Here is a 26,284-nt window from a genome sequence, read left to right as displayed (position 1 = left end):
CATGCGGTCTCAGTTGTCGGGAAGCATACGCAATCACTTTACCATTCTGCATTAAAACACATCCCAAACCCTTATAAGAAGCATCACTAAATATGGTAAAACCATCCGTACCTAAGGGTAGGGTAAGAATCGGTGCAGTCACAAGTCGAGTCTTTAACTCTTGAAAAGCTGATTCTCTCTGATCGGTCCATTCAAATGATATCCCTTTTTGAGTCAACTAAGTCAATGGTAGGGCAATTTTGGAGAAGTCTTTCACAAACCTTCTGTAGTACGTGGCTAAGCCTAAGAAACTTCGAATTTCTGTAACATTAGACGGTCTGGGCCAATTCACTACTGCTTCAATTTTCTGCGGGTCAACTGTAATACCATCTTTACTGATCACATGTCCCAAAAACATCACGTTATCAAGCTAAAATTCACATTTAGTCAGTTTTGCATAGAGTTTCTGTTCTCTTAAGGTCTGTAAGGCAATGTTCAAATGATGTTCATGTTCTTCCTTGCTTTTGGAATAAGTCAAAATGTCATCTATGAAAACAACTACAAATTCATCTAGGAATGGTTTGAAAATTCTGTTCATAAGGTCCATAAATGCAGCAAGTGCATTGGTAACTCCGAAAGGCATAACTAAGAATTCATAATGTCCATACTTCGTTCGAAAGGCAGTCTTTTCAATGTCCCCTGATTTGACTTTCAACTGGTAGTATCCAGATCTAAGGTCAATTTTAGAGAACACTTGGGCACCCTGTAACTGGTCAAATAAATCATCAATACGAGGCAATGGATATTTATTTTTCACTATTACCTTGTTCAGTTCACGGTAGTCAATGCAGAGTCTCAATGAGCTATCTTTCTTTTTCACAAATAAGACCGGCGCGCCCCACGGTGAAGTACTGGGCCTGATGAACTTCTTATCTAACAGTTCTTGCAGCTGAACTTTCAACTCTTTCAATTCAGTTGGTGCCATTCTGTAAGGAGTTTTAAATACTGGCTGTGTACCCGGAATCACATCAATGGTAAATTCAATCTCCCTATCAATCAAATCCCCTGGCAAATCATTTGGAAAAACATCTGAGAATTCTCTGACTATAGGAATATTGTTCACATCAGTTTTAGCATCAGTAGGTACAATCAATACACAACACAGATACCCTTTACACCCCTTTTTAATCAGTTTAAAAGCTTTCATGGATGAAATCAGATATGGGGGAGGTACTACTCCAACCCCGTTAAACACAAATTCAAGCAATCCAGGTGGACGAAAAACAACTTGTTTTGTTACATAGTCTATGGTAGCATGATATTTCGTTAACCAGTCCATTCCCAATATCACATCAAAGTGATCAATATTCAAAGGCATTAAATCAATATACAAATGAACATCCCCAACAATAATTTCACATGCAGGGTACATATAAGCACAAGTCATAGATCCTCCAACAGGTGAAGATACAGCTAAAAGATAGTTCATAGGTTCTAGTGGTCTATTTAATTTTCGCGAAAAAGCATGCAATACATATGAATGTGTAGACCCCGAATCAATCAGAACATAATCATTTTGAGTACAGATTGAGAGTATACTTGACACAACGGTCTCGGTACTTTGCAAATCTCCCGGTACGAGTGCAAACACTCCGCCTTGCCTCATAGGCTCTTTTCCAGTAGTTTTGGGGTTGGGTTTCGGTGGAGCAGTTGATGCTGTTGCGCTTGGTGCAGCTTTACTATTGCCCTGAGGAGCAGAAGGGCAATCTTTGACCATGTGGCCTACCTTACCACACCTGTAACAAGCACCTGAAATTTTATAACAAATCCCTTTATGCCTCTTACCACATTCGAAACAGGGCGGTATGGAACTATTTCCCTGACTGGAACTGGTTGTTGACCCCATATTTTACTTTTTGTTTAATGGGCTGTTCCGGCCTTTCTTAAATTTAAAACCCCGTCTCTTACTGTGCCATTCAGTCGCTGGTGTTTCAGTCTGTTTTAATGCCTCGATGTTTGACTCAACCATTTTTGCTCGGTCAAGAACATCCACGTATTTTAGTAACTTCAGAACATTTATCATGTCAGGTATTTCAACATTAAGGCCGCCTTCAAACTTCCTGGCCTTTTTGTAATCAGTATCAACCATGTGTGGTGCGTATCTGGCGAGTTCAGTGAATTTAGATTCATACTCTGCTACCGACATGGTGCCTTGTTTCAGTTGTTCAAACTCAGTCACTTTGCGGTCCCTGACACACTAAGGGAAGTATTTCTCAAAGAAGGCTTCTTAAATTGAGCCCAAGTAATAACAGTGTCGGTGTCACGGACAAGCATCCACCACCGTCTGGCCTCTTCTTGTAAAGTGAAGATAGCCAACAATACCTTGTGTGCCTCAGAACATGGAAACACTTCAAACAACTTCTCCGTTTCTAGCACCCATGCTTCGGCCTTTAATGGTTCAAGGCCTCCCTGAAAGGATGGTGGTTTTATTTTGCTGAACTTCTGTGTTAGAGCAATTATATCATCATTCACATTCGGTTCCGGCTGTACCGGAGGAGGTGGGGGCTGTTGGTTTTGTTGTAGCCTGAAGGCCTCAGTCAGCAGTTCAACTGTTCTTTCTAATCTCGCCATTCTGGCGTCAGATGATTTAGTTTCATCAGTAGTTCTTGCATTCTCCATTTCACTATATGCAATACAATGATAATAAACAGAGGAATTGCTTACTGAAACACATAAGCACATTAGCACATATATTCATGTCATGGCCACACACACTTTTCAATGCTCGTGCAATGCCCTAATCACTTTTCTAGGACATCCTATAGCTCAATTGGACACGTGTGTGTGGTATAACTCGTGGTTTGATATTCCTCTGATACCACTCTGTCACGACCCAAACCCGTCCCTATGGGTTTAGCACCGTAACTGGCCAGTAATCCGTGATTGCCGAAGGCCTGCTTAACAGTAATAACAGTAATACAGAGTACAGGGGCTGGCGGAAGCCAAAACAGTAAATGAAAGATGTCCAATGAGCTGTGACAATCTGTATGCCAAAAGACTTTTCATAACATATTCACATTCGGAACAAAAGCAGTATGTACATACATCATATACAGGCATTCAGGTTAGGGACCAAATCCTTACCATAACAGTACAGTACAAGTCTAGACAGTATTAAAAAACAGAGACAGAAGGGTGAACTAAGACACCCCAAAACAGCCTTAGCTCGGTCAGACTTGGAACCTCACAGTGAGGCACGTTGGTTGGCTTGACAAAAAAAGAGTTTAACCCAACGCTCCTAGCTCCGATCCGATGCTTGGACACCTACATATATATATAAACAGTGAGCTAAAGCTCAGTGAATAACATATGCGTAAAGAGGTTAGGAATGAATGTTCTTTCAGTATTTAAAACAGTCATTTGAACAGTATATCAATTATTCGATCATAGCAGTCATAAGTGGTACATCCAATAGCAAACAGTACAGTAGGTCTTAACAGATCGAACAGTCAGTTGATGGCCATCATATCAGTAAACAATAGTGGTTCCAAACATGGGAACCGACAGAGATCTCTGTGACAGTAGCAGTACAGTACAGTAACAGTAACAGTAAATTGCTATGGATGCCACGGATACAGTTTGCAAATAGGACAAGCATTCATTCAGTAAGAAATATCATCTCAGAAAGCAGTACAATTGATCATTCAGAAAATATTCATGATTGAATATATCTTTACAACATTATTACTCACAGAGCACTGGGCTATAAGCGGCTAATGAGCGTCCTCAGATGCCAACCCTACACAGTTACAGAATGAACACACACTAAGTTACACACTTGGGTTTGATAACTTAACCCCTAACTTATCTTTGTGTGGTTCTACATCAATATCCTCATTAAGATGCCTTAAACTAGGCCTAGGAATGCCTAGGATGAAATGAGGATGCAAAGATGTACTTAAAAATACTTTTCAGAATTTTCAGAAAACAGGGGTCTCGCTCGAGCGTGGCTTTATACGCTCGAGCAGACATGCAGACAAAGGATCCCCGCTCGAGCGTGACTTAATTCGCTCGAGCGGACTGTAAACTACAGTAAAAGTACTGGATGCATGCAATTCACGCTCGATGGGCGCTCGACCTCTACTCGAGCATGAGACACAAGTCCTCGCTCAAGCGTGAATTGCCTCGCTCGAGCGGACTGTAAACATATGAAAAGTACTGGATACACGCATTTCATGCTCGAGCATTACTTTCCCCGCTCGAGCGGGATGCATGTACTCAGAGTGTACGCTCGAGCGTGAAGTCTTACGCTTGAGCGTGGGTCCAAAATCTAGAATTTTCAGATTGAACCTCCAAGCTCAAATCTCAACATTTAAAGCATCAAATTCGATTTCTTTGGGCCAATTTTCTGGAAAACACTTTAAAACTCATAATATGACATGTTTTGAAGATCAATTTGCAAAATCAAAGCCAAAGGTGAGTCAATTAAACACAATTCAAATAAACTTCAAGAACATAAAGTGCATGTAACATGCATGTGTTCAATTGAAATCAAAGCTTCCAATATGTAATCAAATGAGTCAAAACTTCCCAAAACATGATGAATTCATGAACTATAATCAAGATATGGACATGCATGTAGCAATTTCCATGAAAACAACCTCAAAATGCTAGAACATGTACATGCATGCATGATTTAAACTTCAATTCAACATTTTGAACCAATTCTAGACTCTAATCACCAAACTTCCATGAAACATGCAAGATACAACTTAAATACAAGTTCAAGAAGATGATTCTCCTACCTTAGGTCCTCAATTTCAAGAATGGAAGCTCAATTTGTGCAATTATCCTCCAAATCTTCTAATTCTCCAAGCCAATTTGATGAACTCAAGTCTTTCCTCCTACTCTCCCTCTCTCAATCGGTTTTGGTCTCAAGAATGAAAAAAATGATGCAACACATAAGCTCTAACCAGACTTAACAAAGTGGCCCACTTCTATGGCATTTTGGTAAATAAGCCAACTAATGTAATTTACCATTATTTAATCTAATTTAATCATTCTAAATCACATTTCAATCAAATCTACCATAAAATAATATAAATTCTAATTAGCATAAAACATTAATCGATTTCAGATTCGGCCGCTGATAAGGCCTTCAATTTACAGTTCAAACTTAAAATATGAACAGATCAATTAACAGTCAAACAGATAGAAATGCGTTTAAACTAATACACTCAATCAATCAGTTCAGAATGTCAGTCAAATAAGTTACTTAATCATGTTCAGTCACAGTTTAACAATAATTAGTGGTATTATCAGTAAAAAGTGGTGAGGGTTGTCACAACATTCTTCAACCATCTCTACCCCATTACAAATCACAACCACTTCTTATCCCTACATCGCCATTAGTAGCCCCTTGTTTTCCCTCACCACCACATCCAAACCTTTCCTACCCTCTTCCTTTCCAACTCCCTCTCCCTAATCAACCACCATCGCGACATCCAGGCTTCTATCATCTTAATTCTTCTTAAATTTGGATTATTCTTCAAAACCTTAAAACAAAGAGACCTGGTTGTTGGGTCTCATGAGAGAGAAACGTAGTTGTTAGTTGGTCATAATGGTTGTGGTAATGATTGGATGTTGCAATGGTGACTATGTATTGTAGGTATATATTGTGGTGAAACAAGGAAGAGGGCTAGAAATGGACAGCGAAGGGTGGGGGACAACGTTGCCATTTTGGAGAGGAGATGAGTTTGTAGACGTTGAGGTAAATAAGGAAAGGCAGAAAAAGAGAGAGGCTACGAATGAGCGACAAAGAGTAAGGGATGTTGTTGCCATGTGTGGAGAGGAAATACATTGGAATGTGTGGAAGAGCGCGGAAGAATGTGAAAGGAGGTGCTGACGGCTGAAAAGGGTGGTAGGGGAGGGGCTTGCAATGGTGTGTAAGGAATTATTAGATTGTTAGGGTTGTAGGGAAAAGAAAAGAGGAAAGGGAAGAATGAAGGGGTTTTTTGGTGAACTTTTTTTTCTCATCTCTTTGCAATTTTTTTTAAAGCTTTCATGTATGTTATAAAAATTTTGATACCCCAACTAAAATGCAATAATTATTTGATATTTTACTATAATTTTGTACCTTAATATTATATCTAAACCTATGCATTTTGCATCACTTTAATCCTTATTTTTTAATTTTGTCAATTGAGTCATAAAAATTTCATTTGACTCATTAGCCAAATTTCAAACCTCCCATCTAAATCATTAACATAATAATTTAATCAATATGACTAAAATTTTACCCTAAATTTTGATATTTGTAGAACTAAAGCAAACACCAAATGCATAGTTTTAATTTATGGATGATAAAATGTATTTTTATCGAATACTATTATGATCATTTGAAATAACAATTTTTTAAATCGTGTTTAGATTATAAATTTGAATAAGAATTTGAAAAAGGAAAATGATTATAAAAAAAAAGAAAAGAAAAAGTAAAATATGAATGTTAATGAAATATAATTTTTTTTTTCCTTTTCAAATTCTTATCCAAATTTATGATCCAAATACAACTTTAATCACGCAATTAGTCAGGAACATTACAACGCACCAACATAAATATCCTATAAATATATATGGATTATCAGTGAAGTCAAATTTGCATAAAAACTTATATATTGAGCATTTATTACCATTTACATATAACACAAAATTTGTGTATATATATGTTACAATTCTTTTTACAATGAATCCCATGAAGATTTTCAGCAAACAAGAAATTACAATAAAAGTGAGATACTAACACTATGGTCATAGACAGCACAATAGCCAAAACCAGGTTGAATACAAAATATCCTCCATAGATTTCACATCTTAAAGGCATTGTTACAATGCTAACCAAATCTTTTCGTAAAAGGGCCTCCTGCACATACTATCTTCACTTCTTTTCTTTAGGATAATACGAACACAAAGCAGTATAATGTCAAAAATACCATATTTGAATCTCAATAAATGAAAATTTTATCACCCTCTCAAAGTCAGTGACATTAGCATTGATCCTTCCAAAAAATCCCGAGATGATGAAAGATGAATCTTTCATTTCATTACTTTTTATGCTTCAACTTGCTTCAAGGAAGAATGGAGAATCTACAAACAGGGTACAAGAATATAGAGCACAAGCCGATCAAAAATAAAAGAATACTAGAGCACAAAGACGCATAAAATGGAAGGGGTTATACAAACTTTCCCCACCTACCCCAACACATCTTACTCGTCTGTGTGAATGTATTTACTACCCACCTACCCCAACACATCTTCCTCGTCTGTGTGAAGTCAAGCTGGTGAAAATTGAAAAACGAAATATCACTTTATCTTTAAATTATTATTTAATAATCATTTCAATTTCTGTTATTTTAATAATATCAATTTTATATCTAAATTATTGATTTTAGATCAATTTTACCCTTACCATTAGCTACGGTTTATAATCAAACAAAAGTTGCTAACGTGGTACCAAAATTTTATTTTACTCGCAAAACTTTCTCTAAAATATCAATTAGACCCCAAATTTCATTTTATTCAGGGATCTAATTGATATGTTGGGAATAGTTTTGGGGGGTAAAACAAAATTTTAAATAAAATTTGAGTGCCACATCAGCAACTTCTGTTTGATCATAGACGACAATTGATGGTAAGAATAAAATTGATGTAAAATAAAATAGTTTAGGTATAAAATTAATATTATTAAAAAAATAAGGGTTAAATTGATTTTGAGTAATAATTTAAGAACAAAAGTGATATTTTCTCAAAATGAAATCAATAAAGAAGCCATACTATCGGCGTTTGACATAATGATAAAAAAAGGTTACAATTTTTAGAAACTATTTTTAAATAAGTTTTGCTTGGTATTTACTGAATTTTTTTTTTTATATTTTAGTCAAATTTTTTTATTTTGTAAATATATTAAGATTAAATGCATCTAAAAAGTAAAAAAGTTTAACTAAAATATAAAAAAAAAATCACTAAAAATAAATGAAAACTTAAACAAAAATACACAGGTTTTTATTCGAGTGTTCATCTATTTCTAATGATTTTTTTTAATATATTAGTTAAAGTGTTTTACTTTTTAGATGCATCGTGATTAGGTACATCTATAAAATATAGAGAATTGATTAAAATATAATAAAAAAATCAATAAAATTAAACGAAAACTCATCTAAAAATAATTTTAAAAAAATCAAACCAAACAAACACTGTTTTTGCCAAGCAAGTTAAAAAGTCACTAAATTTTTTGTTATCAGCTTATAAAAAATCAGATATTACATCAATTTTTTTATTCACAAAAAATATTTTTTTAGCAACTTTCCAAACACATTAATTAATTTTTTAAACTTTTAAAAATGCCAAAAACCCACAAAAACAATTAATCTAAAACCTGCACAACCAAAAGCAAGTATGAATTATCTCACATCATTATTTTCTTTCAACTCCCTAGTTTACGTTGTAGAATAGAATAGGAATTCGAAGAAGCAACACAAGTCACGATATTACTTAAAAAAGGCTATTTTGTATCCCATGGAATTAAAAATATGACCTAAAATAGACCCCACGAGTTGCACATTTGCACAGCAGTGACCGCTTTGGTGCCAAAGAAGTTACGAAATTTCGCACGTAAGTTTAGCAACAAAGTTGATTTTAATGAGTTTGACATACGTACAGGGAAATTCTAATATATACATCTTGAACAAGGGTGTATCATATATATTTCTAATTATGTTATTTTTTTTCTTTAATTATGATATTATTTTAATTATGACTCATGAAATTTGTAGTTGTGTGAGTGATTTTCTGATCACACTGCCCTCCTTAGTGATTTAGCTGTAGAACACAGGCAGAATAGATGGCACCCTGCTGTCCTGCACAGAAAGAAAAGGCTCCGGCGGTGGTTCTTCCACCCGGGGGCACTCCGACGATCAAATCAGTATATCTCTCAAAGATAATCTATAGTGCTAAACTCAATGCTCAAAGTATAAATTGTGTACCTTAGACCCACGGGGTGCCTCTCTTTTATACTTTACTCAATTCCAGTCCCAATAGGAGCCTAACTCTAATGGACTTAGGATTACTGTTAATCTTAGACTCCCAGTTGAATTAGGATAAACTCTCTAAGAGTCTCAGCTTTTTTCCCAAACTGAAGTATTCTCCCATTCTAAGACTCTTGTCCATATCCAGGTTGAGTTCCCTCGTCATTCTAGGACTCTTGTCCCTTATCCGCTTATCTCGGATTCTGATATCTTCGGAGGCAACCTCGGCCTAGCCAAGATGACCTTGGCACAACGACCAAGACACGTGGCACCTCGGCTGACACGTCGGCGTCACCTTGCCACGTGTTGGTACTCAGAAAATATATCCCCACAACTGCCCCCTAGGTTCTATTACCTCGGCATTCTGAGGTGATGGAACCTACACTGTTCGTTCATCTGTGCCCCTTTGTCTGAGATAAAACTCGCCAACCTCAAAGTTCCCTGGACCTTACTGTCCACTGGTGTCAAGAATCAAGTTTCATGATTTCCAAGCTACTTGAAATCGCACCTCCTAGCCGAGGTTCTGGTTCCATTAATTCGTAAACTCCAAGAGCTTTGCAACTGCTCCACTCACACTTTCTAGTGAGTTCCCGATTTCTAGTCATCTATTTGACTCCGGCGATTTTCATATCGGCGTTCATTTCACTTGGTAGGTTCATAAACTCTTTACTTGCTATTAAGCTCAATCTTTCATAACTCTTCTGAATCTGTTTACTTGCCATCTGTTGCCTTCTATTTTCGTCTATCTTCAAGTTTTGAATTGTTTGAATGCCTGGCACTGTTCTTTTCATATCCGCTTTCTGTTGCTAGCATCGTGTCTGGGTTATTACTTTCTTGTTCTTCACATACTTACTTAGTGCCTGTGCACTTGGCCTTATTCTTTGAACTTTGTTGTCTTCTTGACTCTGAATTTTTCTCTTCTTGTTTTTCTTGTTGTATTTCCAGACTCTTGCCTTCGTTTCTGTTTTCTGCATAGTCTTAGAACCACGTCCCTTCTTGAAATTGTTGCCGAGATAACGGTAGAGAAGCTCTCCCAGCTAACTGCCAATGTTGAACCACCGTCAACCGTTGAAGTAGATTAGTCCGACGTTCTTGCCTTAGTCCCTAGTTCTTAGGGTCTTCATCTTTGTACTTTTGTTTGCTTTTTTGCTTCTGAAAAATGTCTGTTGCTAGCCGATGTTAACATTCCTTGCTCCTTAATTATCATTCCTTCTTCCACTGTATTTGATAGTCATGTCGGGTAATTGACTTCTCGGATGACCCTGGGCTCCAGAAGTCTGTCTACTACTTCCTCTACTGCTTCGACGTGCATCAACGTCGGTCCTCTTGCTCGTTGAATTACAGGTTTGGCCGACCTGTCGACGTTCAGTTGGTGACATGTGACATCGGGGTCAATATCAGGCATTTCATAAGGTGTCCAGGCGAACACCTCTATGTTTGTTCTCAAAAAATCTTCCAGTTCTCTTTTCTCTTCTTCGGCTAAGCCTAAGCCGAGAAGAAAGAAGCGCTCTTCGTCGCCCTCCTGGACGAGGATTTTCTTTAGTGTCTCTTCACTCTTTTCGGCTGGCTCCTTGCCGACATCATCTAGGACCTCCATGTCCTCGTTTTTAATCTCTGCCTTCCCTGGTTCCCGAATGTTGCAGGTAGTTTTCATTGCTGTCATGGAGCAATTCTTTGCCTGCAGTTGGTCTCCTCTGACTTCTTCAATCCCATGTTCTGTTGGGAACCGCAGTAGTTGATGCAATGTTGAGGGAACTGCCCCCATTGCATGCAACGATGGCCTTCCCAAGATGATATTGTATGGCGAGGGCGTGTCAATCACCATGAATTCTGTCTTGATCTTCTTCTAACTGCTCTTGCATGATTCTATACTTAGAATATTTTGCATATCTTATGTACTTTTCCTTCTTTGTGCAATCTTCCAGGGGTTACATACCTCGGGTATAATAGCTACGAAACTTTTACTTCGGCAAGATACTGACCTGCAAACTTTTCATAAATTCTAACAAGTGTGAAACATATACTACTCAATGTTAACTTTGCAAACTTTTTCTCAAGTTTCAACAATTGTTTAAACGGTGATCTCGGTCTAGCCTACTTGTAAATTGCTACAAATTTCAACAAAGATTAACATATACAGTAACAGGGATCAACAAGGATTAACATAACAAGTGTTTAAACAATAATCTATTTGTAAATTGCTACGAATTTTAACAAGTGTTTAAACAATATACTTAGCTTTTACTTCAACATGTAAATTGCTGCAAATTTCAACAGATGATCATATGGAATCATCTCGGTTTAACGTCATCTTGTAAATTGCTACAAATTTCAACAAGTGTTTAAGCATCTTCTTCGGGTTAACCAACTTGTAAATTTCTACAAGTGTTTAACCAATAACCTCGGCTTTACTTCGACTTGTAAATTGCTACAAATTTAAACAAGTGAAGAGAAACAGTAACCTTAGCTTAACTTCAACTTGTAAATTGCTACAAATTTCAACAAGTGAAGATAAGGAATAATCTCGGCTTAACTTCAACTTGTAAATTGCTACAAATTTCAACAAGTGAAGATAAGGAATCAGCTTAACTTCAACTTGTAAATTGCTACAAACTTCAACAAGTGAAGATAACAAATAATCTCAGTTTAACTTCGGTTAAACATCGTCTCGGCTTAACTTCGGTTAAGCATCATCTCGGTTTAACTTCGGTTAAACATTATCTCGGTTTAACCAACTTGTAAATTGCTACGAATTTCAACAAGTGGTAAACATCATCTCGGTTTATCCAACTTGTAAATTGCTACAAATTTCAACAAGTGGTAAACATCGTTGTCTTCTTTCTGCCCCCTGCATGGCTTCCACATACTCCTCTGTGGACCTTATAAAAGGCCTTCAACCTGGCTAACTGTAGTCTGACCTTATGTGTTTTCTTCTTAATTTCTGGGATCTGAGATCTGCTCACTGAGCTCTTCTCTTCCCAGACTTAAGTGCCGAGATCTTGTTTGCTGGAATCTTGAATCTGCTTACTCAGGTTGAGCTCTTCTCTTCTCGGACCTACTCATCTAGGCCGAGATCATGTCTTCTAGGATCCGGGATCTGGAATTGGGGATCTGCTCACTTAGGCTGAGCTCTCGTCTTCTCGGGCCTACTTATCTAGGCTGAGATCATGTCTTCTCGGATTCGGGATCCAGGATCTAGAATCCGGGATCTGCTCACTCAGGATGAGTTCTTCTATACTTGAATGTTATCTCCTTGGGAGCGCTCATGCCCCCCTGTCTTTGCATCCCTTCTAGAAGGGTCTTCGTTCCTCCGTAGGTATTTATCCTTCCATACTTGGAGGTCATCTTCGTTGTAGTATCCGCTTCGATCTGTTGTCTTTGGTGCGTTACCTTCCTGGCCAGCGTTTTTCACTCCGTGACTCTGGTCACAAGTTTCTGTGTTGCGGTTGTCCCCTTCAACGTCGAGGTTAATAGGTCTCCCATTCCCAGCAGGAGCGTTGTCTCCAGTCTGATCCCTCTGTCTGTCATTGGCCATCTATTCTTCTTTCTTTCATTGGCCATCTATTCTTCTTTCTTTCTCACAGACGGCGCCAAATTGTGTGAGTGATTTTCTGATCACACTGCCCTCCTTAGTGATTCAGTTGTAGAACACAGGCAGAATAGATGGCACCCTGCTGTCCTGCACAAAAAGAAAAGGCTCCAGCGGTGGTTCTTCCACCCAGGGGCACTCCGACGATCAAGTTAGTATATCTCTCAAAGATAATTTATAGTGCTAAACTCAATGCTCAAAGTATAAATTGCGTACCTTAGACCCACGGGGGTGCCTCTCTTTTATAGTTTACTCAATTCCAGTCCCAATAGGAGCCTAGCTCTAATGGACTTAGGATTACTGTTAATCTTAGACTCCCAGTTGAATTAGGATAAACTCTCTAAGAGTCTTATCTTTTCCCAAACTGAAGTATTCTCCCATTCTAAGACTCTTGTCCATATCCAGGTTGAGTTCCCTCTTCATTCTAGGACTCTTGTCCCTTATCCGCTTATCTCGGATTCTGATATCTTCGGAGGCAACCTCGGCCTAGCCGAGATGACCTCGGCACAACGACCAAGACACGTGGCACCTCAGCTGACACGTCGGCGTCACCTTGCCACGTGTTGGTACTCAGAAAATATATCCCCACAGTAGTTATACCTCATGTTGTGTTTAACTAGACAAATAATATATATATATAGTTATGACTCAAAAAATATATAATTATATTATTTTCTTTTGTGGTTATAAAGTGCACATGGTACACATTCTTTAAGAGGTGTGAACCATAAAGTATGATTGGCCAGTGGTCTTGTAACCACACCTTAAGGTGTGATAAGGGAAAGATTAAGAATTCGAGTTGATGAAATAGCAGCGACTCTTTTAGTTGTAATCTAATTTCACTATAAAAAGAAAAAAAAAATGAAAAAAAAAAAGAAAAGAAAAAGTGTCATTGGCATATTACAAAATAAAGACAAAAAAACATTTTGGGCAAACTTCACTTTAGCATTTGTAATTTGGGCCATATGCATTTTACCCCTTTAAAGTAAAACTTATTGTTATTGATAGCATAAAAGAAAAACTTATTTTTCTTTTGAGAAACAACATAAAAAATATGCAATTCGATCATATCGTTATTGATATCCGATTAATATGATTTTTGGTAGGCATGAAGTACTCAACAAACCCTACAAAATGAACAGTTCGGATCATAAAAATAAGATCATAATACACCTCAAATTGAGGCACAACAGTCACTACAGCAGTTACCCCATCTCCATAAAAAATATAACTTATTAATATGAAAGATTATTTTGGTAAAATAAAACACAACACTTTCATTTCATTTCTTTTCTTTTATTTACTCTATACAAACAAGATGAGTGAGAAATCATATTCTCTTCTGTTTTATTCATCCAAACATAATAATGAGAAATTACAATTATTTCTTTTCTTTTCTCATCAAAGTGAGAAACCATTGTTCGCAAAAAAAATAAAAAATAAAAAGTAAAAAATACGGCACAATTCCTGACAGAGAAAAGTGGTGATAGCCAAATGTGGCATGAATTGGCAACACAAATGGTAAATCTTTTGGTTTCTCTCAAATCAACAAATTGGGGAGACTTACAAGTTAGCACCCAAAATGAGAAGTTGGGTTACAAAGTTTTCAACAAACTTCTATAATTGAAAAGTCTCCAACTCCATATTAAGAATATCAAAATCGAAAAGGGAAAGACCTTCCCATTGTTTTAAAGCTGAGAACAATCTGGAGCAAGAGCAAGAAAGCACGACTTTAGCAGTTAGAGATGCAAAAATCAAAATAAATTGTAATCATGTTCACAATAGAAAGATAAAAGAAACTGCTAAGACCTGGTAGAGGTCTAACTTCGAGTTACCAATTCGGATCCCCTCCTTGATCATCCTCCTTCATTTCCTCCGTGCAACGACTGAGATCAGTTGTTGCAGATCCAACGGTTAAAAAAAAAAAATTATGAAATTAAAATTTCAGTTTCCCGCCCAAACGAAAATACAAGTTATACAGCTTTTGTGTATCATTCTCACTCAGTCCCCTTCGAGCTCAGCCCCTTTCTCCTCTACCGAACCCATCATCATCGGCGACCACTCCCGACGACGATCCAGACGGTGACCCACTCCTAAACCCAACCCAGGTCCTTTCGAGCTCACCCCCTTTCTGTTTGCTTCGCAAACTAGAGCCCTCACGCTCGTCTCCTCCACCTCACTGAACCCGTCTCACCGGCGACTCTCTCGACGGCGACCCACTCCCCAAACCTAACCCATTGCTTTGCCCTCACTTCGCGAACCAGAGTTCCCTTGTGAGCAAACTAATCTGTGTACGAACCCGAGTACTTTGTGAACTAGAGTTCTCCAAGCGGATTACTGATACATAGATGCCATTTTGCTTCTAAATTTCAACTTTACTATCTAAAAAATGACAGGTTAAGCACAAAATTGTTGATTCCATGTTGTGAGAAATAACAATACAGCAACAAAAAATTCAGTATCTTCAATCCAGAGTTGGGTCTACCTTTTATCAGAAGGATCGTATATGGCATTGTGTGATGATCAGGTGTAGATTCTAAGATTTAAATGTGGTTGGGAATATGATCAACCATTAGTAAACGACGTCTGTGTTTGCGTGTATAAAACTGCCTATTGAGCTAGTCCATTTTTAACAAAGAATATAGAATAATGACCAATAAAAGAGTATGAACTGAAAGGTCCAATTTGCCTATCTATTTAGTCCATTCAGATGTATCTTTCGTCCAAGTATCTTTTCAACAGCTAAAGAGGTGAATAATAATAAAAAAAAGCCTTGATGAGATTCTGAGATAGTGAAGCATTGTGCGGTCTTCTTTGGCTTAATTGAATGTATAAGAATCTTCAATTCAGCAAAAAGTTCACCAGCAAAGGGGGGAAAAAAAAAATAGAGTGAGAGTGAGAGTGAGTATAAAACTGCCTATTGAGCTAGTCCATTTTTAACAAAGAAAATAGAATAATGACCAATAAAAGTGTATGAACTGAAAGGTCCAATTTGCATATCTATTTAGTCCATTCAGATGTATCTTTCGTCCAAATATCTTTTCAACAGCTAAGGAGGTGAAGGAAAAAAAAAGCCTTGATGAGATTCTGAGATAGTCAAGCATTGTGGGGTCTTCTTTGGTTTAATTGAATGTATAAGAACCTTCAATTCAGCAAAAAGTTCACCAGCAAAAGGGGAAAAAAAAAAACAGAGTGAGAGTGAGAGTGAGTATAAAACTGCCTATTGAGCTAGTCCATTTTTAACAAAGAAAATAGAATAATGACCAATAAAAGAGTATGAACTAAAAGGTCCAATTTGCCTATCTATTTAGTCCATTCAGATGTATCTTTCGTCCAAATATCTTTTCAATAGCTAAGGAGGTGAAGAAAAAAAAAAAAAAAAGCCTTGATGAGATTCTGAGATAGTCAAGCATTGTGGGGACTTCTTTGGTTTAATTGAATGTATAAGAATCTTCAATTCAGCAAAAAGTTCACCAGCAAAAGGGGAAAAAAACAGAGTGAGAGTGAGAGTCAGTATAAAACTACCTATTGAGCTAGTTCATTTTTAACAAAGAAAATAGAATAATGACCAATAAAAGAGTATGAACTGAAAGGTCCAATTTGCATATCTATTTAGTCCATTCAAATGTATCTTTGGTCCAAATATCTTATCAACAGCTAAGGAGGTGAAGAAAAAAAAAAGCCTTGATGAGATTCTGAGATAGTCAAGCATTGTGGGGTCTTCTTTGGTTTGATTGAATGTATACGAATCTTCAATTCAGCAAAAAGTTCACCAGCAAGGGGGGGGGGGGAAACAAAGTGAGAGTGAGAGTGAGTATAAGAGCATCTCCAACCACATCCTCTTCTCAAGAGGATGGAAATAATATTTTTTATTCAAAAAGTAAATATAGAGGAGGTCACTATTCATTCAAACTCCAACCACAAACCTTCATTTCCTTCATTCAAACTCCAATCAAAAAGTAATTTTTGTTCATTAATAAATATTTAATTTTAAAATTTTTGTAAAACATATTTAATATTATACTCATTTTAAAGGTATGATTTTATACTTTTTATTGATGTCATTTTTATAAAAATTAAATTTACACATTAAAAGTTATTTTGAATATAATTAAGAAATATAGAGTGAATAGTATTTTAGAGTCTCCTCCATTTTTTCATCCTCCCTCTATATTTGGAGGATCAATTCATCCTCCTCCATTTGGGAGGAGGATATAGAGGATGGGTTGGAGTTGTTTTTGGGAGAGGATCCTCCATACATATTTGAAGATATGGAGGATGGGTTGGAGATGCTCTAAAACTGCCTATTGAGCTAGTCCATTTTTAACAAAGAAAATAGAATAATGACCAATAAAAGAGTATGAACTGAAAGGTCCAATTTGCATATCTATTTAGTCCATTCAGATGTATCTTTCGTCCAAATATCTTTTCAACAGCTAAGGAGGTGAAGAAAAAAAAAAAAGGCTTGATGAGATTCTGAGATAGTCAAGCATTGTGGGGTCTTCTTTGGTTTAATTGAATGTATAAGAATCTTCAATTCAGCAAAAAGTTCACCAGCAAGGAGGGGAACAGAGTGAGAGTGAGAGTGAGTATAAAACTGCCTATTGAGCTAGTCCATTTTTAACAAAGAAAATAGAATAATGACCAATAAAAGAGTATGAAGTGGAAGGTCCAATTTGCATATCTATTTAGTCCATTCAGATGTATCTTTCGTCCAAATATCTTTTCAATAGCTAAAGAGGTGAAGAAAAAAAAAAGCCTTGATGAGATTCTGAGATAGTCAAGCATTGTGGGGTCTTCTTTGGTTTAATTGAATGTATAAGAATCTTCAATTCAGCAAAAAGTTCACCAGCAAAGGGGAAAAAAAAAAAAAAAAAAAGCAGAGTGAGAGTAAGAGTAAGAGTCAGTCGTCGTCGTCAAGAGTGGGTCGCCCACGGGACTGGTCGCTTGTGAGGATAGCTTTGTGAAGGAGAAAGGGTGAGTATAAGGCTGAGTGAGAGTGAGAGTGAGGTGAATGTATAACCTGTGTATGTATAGCAGCGGGGAGCGGGAAATTTTATGATTTCAATTGTTTTCATTTTTTTTTTTTAAGCCGTTGGATCTTGGTTGTTGAATCTCAGCCTTTGCACGGAGGGAGTGAAGGAGAGAAGATAAGGAGGGGATCTGGACTCACCATAGATTAGCAACTTACGAAAAAGAAAAAAAGAAGAAGAATGAATTGAAGTAAGACTTTGGTCAATAAACGGGTTCACATGGCTTTTTTTAATTTCTTTTGTACATCCCTATAAAAAAAGGATAAGGGGTTACTCGTGAGACTCATTTTGAGTTCTATTTTGATAATTTGAATGGTTCATTTTTTAAAAAATATTAAGTAAAATATACTATAAAAAATCAAATTAATCAAACATCGATAACACTTTCATCAAATCACACTTGTAGATAAAAAATGAATTGCAAATAAAATTGTAAGTATAAAACTGAAAACAAATGTGGTTTCATGAAAGTAGCATTGATGTCCGATTAATTTATTTTTTTACATATATACTCCATATCTCCTAAAAAATAAACAATTAAAATTACTAAAATAGAACCTAAAATAAACCCCACCAGATGCACATTTGCACAGCAGGGACGACTTTCATGCCAAAGAAGTTACAAAATTTCGCACCTAAGTTTAGCGACAAAGTTTATTTTAATGAGTTCAACATGTATCTTAAGGGAAATTTAAATATACACCCTTTGAAAAATAGTGTACCATATACACCTCTAATTATGTCACTTTTTTTTTTTTATAATTATGACATTATTTTAGCTATGATTCATGAGATCTGTAATTATATCTCATGTTCTATTTAATTATGACCCAAAAAAAATTTAGTTATGACTCAAAAAGTATAAAGTTATGTCATTTTATCTTGTAGTTATACAGTACACATCCTTTGAGGGATATATACCATAAGGTTTCTCATTCAAGATAATAAATTCATACGAAACACTCCCTAATAAAGTGTCATTGGTCAAGTGATCATAGTCACATCTTAGGGTGTGGTGAGCAGAAGGTTAAGAGTTGGAGCTGGTGGAATAGCAATGACTCCTTTAGTCGTAATCTAGTTTTACTATAAAAAAAAGAAAAAAAAAAGGAAAAAGAAAAAATGTTATTGGCATATTACAAAATAAGGACAAAAAATATTTTGGACAAATTTCACTTTACCCCTTGTAATTTGGGCCACGGGTAGTTTACCCCCTTAATGTTTGAAAATGAAAATAATCACATAACTCCCACGTGATTTGTGAATTGAAGTGCATTGTTAAAAATTTCATCAAACTTAACAGCAAGTGTGAAATAGTGGCAAATATAAGAGGGTTATTAGGAGTGTAAAAATGGCCCGAGACCCAAAGGCGGCTCGAAGCCCGACCACGGCCAGGGGTGGACTCGACCCGTTTGGACCCCAGGCCCGAGCACAGCTCGAGTCCCTAGGCCTTGGCCTAGGCCATCATTTTGAAGTCCAGCCCTGCCTGTGGGCCCAGTTCGTGGTCCAACCCATCAATCCGCTTAAGGTCCGGTCTAAGGCTCAGCTCGCCCGAGGCCCAGTATCTTTTTCAGTGAAAAATAATAAAATTTTGGTAGAAAAAATTTTAAAAAATGGTTAGGTCGGCCCAAGCTTGAGGCCAGGCCTAGGCCCACTGGGTCGGTCCACCCAAGACTCAAATACCCCATGGACCTGAGCTGGGCCTGGGCCTAATTTTTTGACCTATGGGTCGATCCAGCCCGAATTTTGGCAAGAGCCCGCAAGGCCCAACATGGACCAGGTCAAGCCCAAGCCCGAGTGGGCCGGGTCAGGCCAGATTTACACCTCTAGAGATTACATGTTCATTTTCAAAGTTTAATGAGATAAATTGCACATGGAATAAAATACAGAAGGTTAAAGTGCACTTTGCCATCCAATTAAATGAAAAAAATATAGGGATATTTTCGTCTTTTTCATTAAATTGCACATGGCCCAAACCATATAAAGTGAAGTTTGCCCAAACATTTTTAGTCCCTAAAGTATGCGTTGTTTTTCATTTTAGTTTCTTAAGTTTTAATTTTGTCATTTGGTCCTCAAAATTATCAATTTGAGTTAATTTGATCCCAGGTTGAACGTTCGTTTGCATTGATAATGAAAAAAATACTTTATCATTGGATAAAAGACAGTTTGGTCCTTAAAGTATGTATTTCTTGTCATTTTAATCTCTCAAATTTTAAATTTTGTTATTTTAGTTAGAACCAAATTGACTCAAATTGATACCTTTGGACTAAAATAACAAAATTTAAAACTTGAAGGACTAAAATGACAAGACACGTATATTTTAGGGATCAAAACTATCTTTGATCCATATTCATGTTACTAATGTAAATAAACGTTACAAATAAAACTAAATTGATTCAAATTGAAAACTTTAAGAATCAAAATAACAAAATACCATTTCTCATCTCTTCACACTATCTAAACAAAAATACCATTTTAATTGCATTTGATGTATAGATGATATATCATTTAGTATGTAATTTTTAATATAAAAATTTAGTCATCTTACCATTACTCTTCAACGCAAATCACACTGCCCGTTCTTTATTTTCTAATGGTATAAAGACTTCCTCCTTACCCAAGAGAGACCAATGAAAACTTTCGCACACCATTTGGCGAGTTTGTCGCCATCATCATATATTAATATATATCGGAGAAATTCTATTAATAAAAAAATATAGGATAAATTACAAATACATTACTTAAAATTTATTTAAAATATTATCCGCCTCATGTAATTTTGAAAATTAAATCCCACTCTTTGAAATTTTTGAAATTATTTTCAAGTGACAACCAAACGCCAAAAAATAAAAACAAAAATATATTTTTGTGCAAAATATTTTATATCGAAACAAACGAAGACTTGAAACAAAATCATTTTATTACTTAAAAAAGAAAGTTTGATTCAATAAAGTATCATTTACGATTTTTAATGAGCTAAGATACTTATTTAAAAATGATAGATGCGTTGAAAAGGTAATGAGTGAGAGTCAACTTTATAAAATTGACTTGTGAAATTTTTAAAGGTAAATTATTTTTGGAAAAATGATGCAAAATTATTTTCCTTAAAAAATGATTTACTTATTTTTTGCTCAACCAAACAGCAAAAAATTAGTAAAATATTTTTGACAAAAATGTTTTATATCAAAACAAATAGAGCCTAAATATCTTAGCTCACTAAAAAGTCATAAATAACACTTTATTTAATCAAAAATTTTCTTTTAGACAATAAAATATTTTTGTTTCAAGTGTCAGCTAAACAACAAAAAACAAAAAAAAAAATATTTTTTCTATGTAAAATCAATTTATAAGAAAAATATTTTTTATATAAATATTTTATATAAAAATAAACGGCGCTTAGTAAAAATATACAAACGTGCCTTCACATTTGGCGAAATGATCACAAACTTCCCCTTGATATTTATAGATATAATTTATGAGCTATTTAAATTGGTGATCGCTTAAAATCTTGTTATACGGGTATATTGACTAATATAAACACCATTAAGTTTGTATACTTTTGGTGAGTTTTCAATTCATGTACACAAACAACTACCAATTAAATTAAATTTTAAGTTGAAAAAGCAACTTATTGTCAAATGCTTAAAGGTGATATTTTTCCATTTCTTTTTCAGAAATCAAATGGCTTGGTCATGAATCCTAATATAAACATCAACATATATATTTTTACTTTTATGTCTCAAGTGTAAAATGAATGAATATGTTTTTGGAAAACACTATGTACAAGGTGTGTACCATATGCACCTTATAACTAAAAAAGAAAATGGCATAATTTTATATTTTTTAATTATTTACTACGTAATAACAATACTAAATTTGTCTTTAATATTTTATTTATTTACTAGAACTTTTAAAAAATTAAATAAACAAAATATCATTAAAAATTAAATGAATTTATTTTATTTTTTAATTGAGACCTTTAATTTAATTTTATTTTATTAACGCTCTATTTGCTTGGGCAGAAAACATTTTCTAATAAATATTTTTTTCTAGAAAATGTTTTCCGAAGAAAATTTTTTTCTATGTTTGGTGATGCCGTGGTGGTGGTGGTGATGGTGGTGGTGGAGGTGGTGGCATGGTGGTGGAGCGATGGTGATGGTGGCAGTAACCGTAGTGATGGTGGTGTGGTGGTGGAGGTGAGAGTGGAGGTGGTGGTGTGGTGACATTGATAAAATTTTAGTTTGGAAAACATTTTCCCCCTTTTGAAAGTGAAAAATATTTTCTATCCAAATAGGCTTGCTTTTCATTAACCAAGAAAAATATTTTCCGTTGCCATTTTCTGTCCAAATACAAAACATTTTTTAAAAAATGTTTTCTGCCTAAAGAAATGTAGCATAAGTACAATACATAACGAAACTAAACAATTTGTCTATGTGATTGTTAAAAAAAAAAAAAAAATTGAATATTTATCCCATTACTTAAAAATGAATTTTTATATCATCATTTGAAAAAATTAAAAAAATAAATAAAATTAAGATACATGTATTTTAGGGTGGGGGATATCTTTTTACGAGTTAATCCCATTAGATTGTTATCCCACTAAATATCTTACCTCCCCCTCTAAGATACAACAATCCCACACATGAAGGACACGAAGCTTGTTTGGACTCATAATTCGGCCTACCAATTTTCAACCAAACAACACACTCCTTCATAAAATGAACATGAAATCCAATCCCCCCTCCAATCTTTCCAAACAAACACCCCAACCAATCCAACACTAAAAATCTTGTCTATAAAAAGCTCCATGTTAGCATTGTCTTTCTTTCATCCAAGAGTGCTCAGAGAAATCAAGTAAACTGAATATGGGTTCCTCTTTGCATCTCTTTCTGTTCATGCATGTACTCTTCTTATCACTCTCCTGCTTTCATCTTATAACAATAATGGCTAACTCTTTGTCTGCTGAGCAGCCACTATGCCATGCAGACGAGAGCTCCGCCCTGTTGCAATTCAAACAAAGCTTTTCAATTGACAAATCCACTTCTAGTGATCCTTCTGCTTATCCGAAGGTTGCATCATGGAAGCTCGAAGGAGATAGTGGCAACTGCTGCTCATGGGATGGTTTCAAATGCGATGAGGATACGGGTCATGTGATTGGCCTTGACCTCAGCAGCAGTTTCCTCCACGGTTCTATCAATTCAAGCAGCAGCCTCTTCAGCCTAGTTCACCTTCAGCGACTTAACCTTGCTTATAATGACTTCGATTACTCTCGCATTCCATCAGAAATTAGCCATCTCTCAGGGCTAGTAAGTCTCAACCTTTCCTCCTCTGTATTTTCCGGTCAAATCCCTTTGGAAATCTCAAAATTGTCCAAATTGGTTTCCATTGATCTTTCTTTCAATGTAGACTCATCAAATTCAGGACTACTGAAACTTGAAAAGCCTGGTCTGAGAAGCCTACTTCAAAACTTGACTAACCTCAAAGTGCTTCGTCTCAATGACGTGAGCATATCTTCTGAAGTACCTGATACATTGGCCAACTTAACTTCCTTGACAACCCTCGTCCTGGAAAATTGTGGGTTGCGTGGTGAGTTCCCAATAAGCATATTCTATCTACCACAGCTTCAAGTTCTCAATGTGCGTTTCAATAAAAATCTCACTGGTCATTTGCCCAAATTTCACCCAGTCAGCCCTCTTCAGTATTTGACACTTTCTGACACCAGTTTCTCAGGGAAGCTACCAGATTCGATTGGAAATCTTCATTTCTTGAATGTGTTAAATTTCTCTGACTGCTATTTCTCAGGGTCCCTTCCAGTTTCACTTGGTAATTTGACCCAACTCAATTACATGTCACTTTCATCCAACCAATTTAATGTAGGGACCCTGCCATTTCTTGGTAAGCTAATTGAACTCACTGAATTGCACCTTAGTGAAATCAATCTATACGGTTCGATCCCATCATTTCTTTTAAACCTAACTCAACTTACTTTGTTAAACCTATCCTCCAATCACTTAAGTGGTGAACTAACATCTCAGTTAACGAACCTAACCCATCTAATTTCACTTGACCTTGATGATAATCAATTACAAGGCTCAATCCCAAGATCATTCTTTGAGCTAAAGAATCTTGAAATAATTCATCTTGCTTCCAATAACCTTGGCAACTTGCAACTTGAAAATTTTTTGATGCTCGGGAAACTTTCTTATCTCGATTTGTCCATAAACAAATTAACAGTGTCGAGCAAAACCACTTCCAATAACACTCTTCCAAGGTTAAAGGTTTTAATATTGGATACATGCAATTTGATGGAATTCCCAAATTTTTTGCGCTTCCAAGACAGACTTGAGGTGCTATCTCTTGTTGGAAACAAAATTTATGGCCAAATTCCTGCATGGATGTTGAACACAAGTGTAGAAACTCTAGAGGTTATACGTTTTCAAGAAAACTTTCTAACAGGCTTTGAGCAACATCCAGATATCATTCCATGGGATAATTTAATCATTTTACACCTTTCTCATAACATGATAAAAGGACCATTGCCAATTCCACCACTATCCACCCAATCTTATCGTGTCGCATACAACGGATTAACAGGAGAACTTCCGCCATTGATCTGTCGATTGTGCTTTCTTTACGCACTTGATTTGTCTAATAACAACTTCACTGGAACTATTCCACCATGTTTGAGTAACTTAAGTTCTCTGTTAGTTCTAAATCTCAAAGACAACAACTTTCAAGGTCCCATTCCTCACTCATACAAGAAAGGAAACAAATTGAAAATGATTGACTTTAGTGGTAATAAATTACAGGGGAAGGTGCCAAGATCATTAGCAAGTTGTATTGAGCTTGGGATTCTTGATCTCTCACATAATTTGATTGAAGATACATTTCCTTTTTGGTTAGGAGATCTTACAAAGTTACAGGTTCTTATCTTGCGATCCAACAAATTCTATGGTGCAATTGAGAGTCCTAAAATCAAGCTAGGGTTTCCAAATTTGCGCATCATTGACCTCTCTCATAATGGTTTTACAGGCAATTTGCCAGCAAAATACTTTCAAAATTGGATTGCAATGAAATTTTTTGATGTCAACAAGACGACATATTTGTACGCACCCATAGAATTTCCCCTAAATATCAGCCTTCCATGGATTTCTATCTATTACTTCGAGATGAATATTACAATCAAAGGTGTAAATTTAGAATATAAGCAGATCCTGAATATCTTTACTGCCATTGATCTTTCAAGCAACAAATTTGAAGGGGAGATTCCAGAATTTATTGGAAACCTCAAGGGGCTTCAAGTTCTCAACCTTTCCAACAATGACCTTAGTGGTAGAATCCCATCATGCTTGGGGAACCTAACAAACCTTGAATCTTTGGACCTTTCTCAAAACAAGCTCTCAGGAGAAATCCCTCAGCAACTAGCACTTCTCACTTTCCTTGAATTTTTAAATGTGTCAAATAACAATCTCACTGGACCCATTCCACATGGGATGCAATTAAACACATTCGAGAACAATTCCTATGAGGGGAATTTAGGATTGTGCGGAGATCCTTTGTCAAGGAAATGTGGAAAGCCAAAGGCACCACCATTGAACTTCGAAGAAGAAAATGATTCAATGTTCCCAAGTACAGTTGATTGGATTGTCATATGCATGGGATATGTGAGTGGGATAGTGGTTGGGATAGTTATTGGGCACACAATAACCACAAGGTATCACGAGTGGTTCATAGAGACCTTTGGAAGGAAGCAACACAAGCCGAGAAGACAGAAAAGGACGGGACAAGGAAACCGAAGTTGATAAGGCATTGTTTCGCAATAAGTTCTATACTTCTAGGTACGTTTTTAGATTTACTGTTTTGTTTATTTATAATGTTTTTGTGATCTACTTTTAGATAAAATCGTGTAACTCTAGCTTGTACTTACGGAATGGCACGGTTCTTCTTACCCAAAATTCTAATTCTTATTCCCATATATCGAAAGCATTTTCAATCGCACAATCATATCTCGAGACTTTCATATTTTGAAGGGAATAAGAGATTTTGGGTATAGAAAATCTATAACTTTATGGCAATATTGTTATATGTTCTTCGTTTCAAAATGACAACAAACAATATTGGATGGGCTGATGCAACATGTATGCCATCATTTAAAAAACATTATATGATTCATGTGAACTTAAGGTAGGATTACAAACAGTGGCGGAGCCAAGAATTTAATATAGGGGGCACCCACTGATTACAATCTCAAATTTTTTCTTCCCCAATCAATAACAATAACATAATAATAATTTTTCGAACTAATATTTCGGGTTTGAAAAGTCAACAACATAAACAAAATGCTGCATCTTTTGCTACACTATACTCGAACCAATTAGGAAATTCACTGAACCAAGCTTGATTAAATCGCCGAAGTTTTTGTCCAAATGATTTTTGTGAAAAATTATGATCACGATGTTGACAAGGACCTTTTTGTAGATATGCCCTACGAATTCGGTCTCGATCATTAGCATTATAGTCAATAATCCGAGGCCGTAGTCCTGGATCTGCACGAAGGTCTACTAAGTTGATTTCTATGCGACTTTGTTTTGCGGAAGAATAATTTT

General features: G+C 36.0%; 1 protein-coding gene across 1 annotated transcript; it reads left to right on the top strand.

The window, feature by feature from the left end:
- The first annotated feature begins 22,621 nt into the window (after positions 1-22,621).
- Positions 22,622-25,480, top strand: LOC114257521 (receptor-like protein 6). Its single transcript, XM_082881202.1, has one exon. It carries the CDS (start codon positions 22,622-22,624, stop codon positions 25,478-25,480), a length of 2,859 nt encoding a protein of 952 aa, XP_082737328.1.
- Positions 25,481-26,284: the final 804 nt, after the last annotated feature.

This window comes from Camellia sinensis, chromosome 7 (genome assembly GCF_055761805.1).
Source record: "Camellia sinensis isolate YWXY chromosome 7, ASM5576180v1, whole genome shotgun sequence".
In the NCBI taxonomy this organism is placed as follows: domain Eukaryota; kingdom Viridiplantae; phylum Streptophyta; class Magnoliopsida; order Ericales; family Theaceae; genus Camellia; species Camellia sinensis.
The sequence above is the reverse complement of the archived record's forward strand: the minus strand, read 5'-3'. Positions and strand labels throughout refer to the sequence as shown.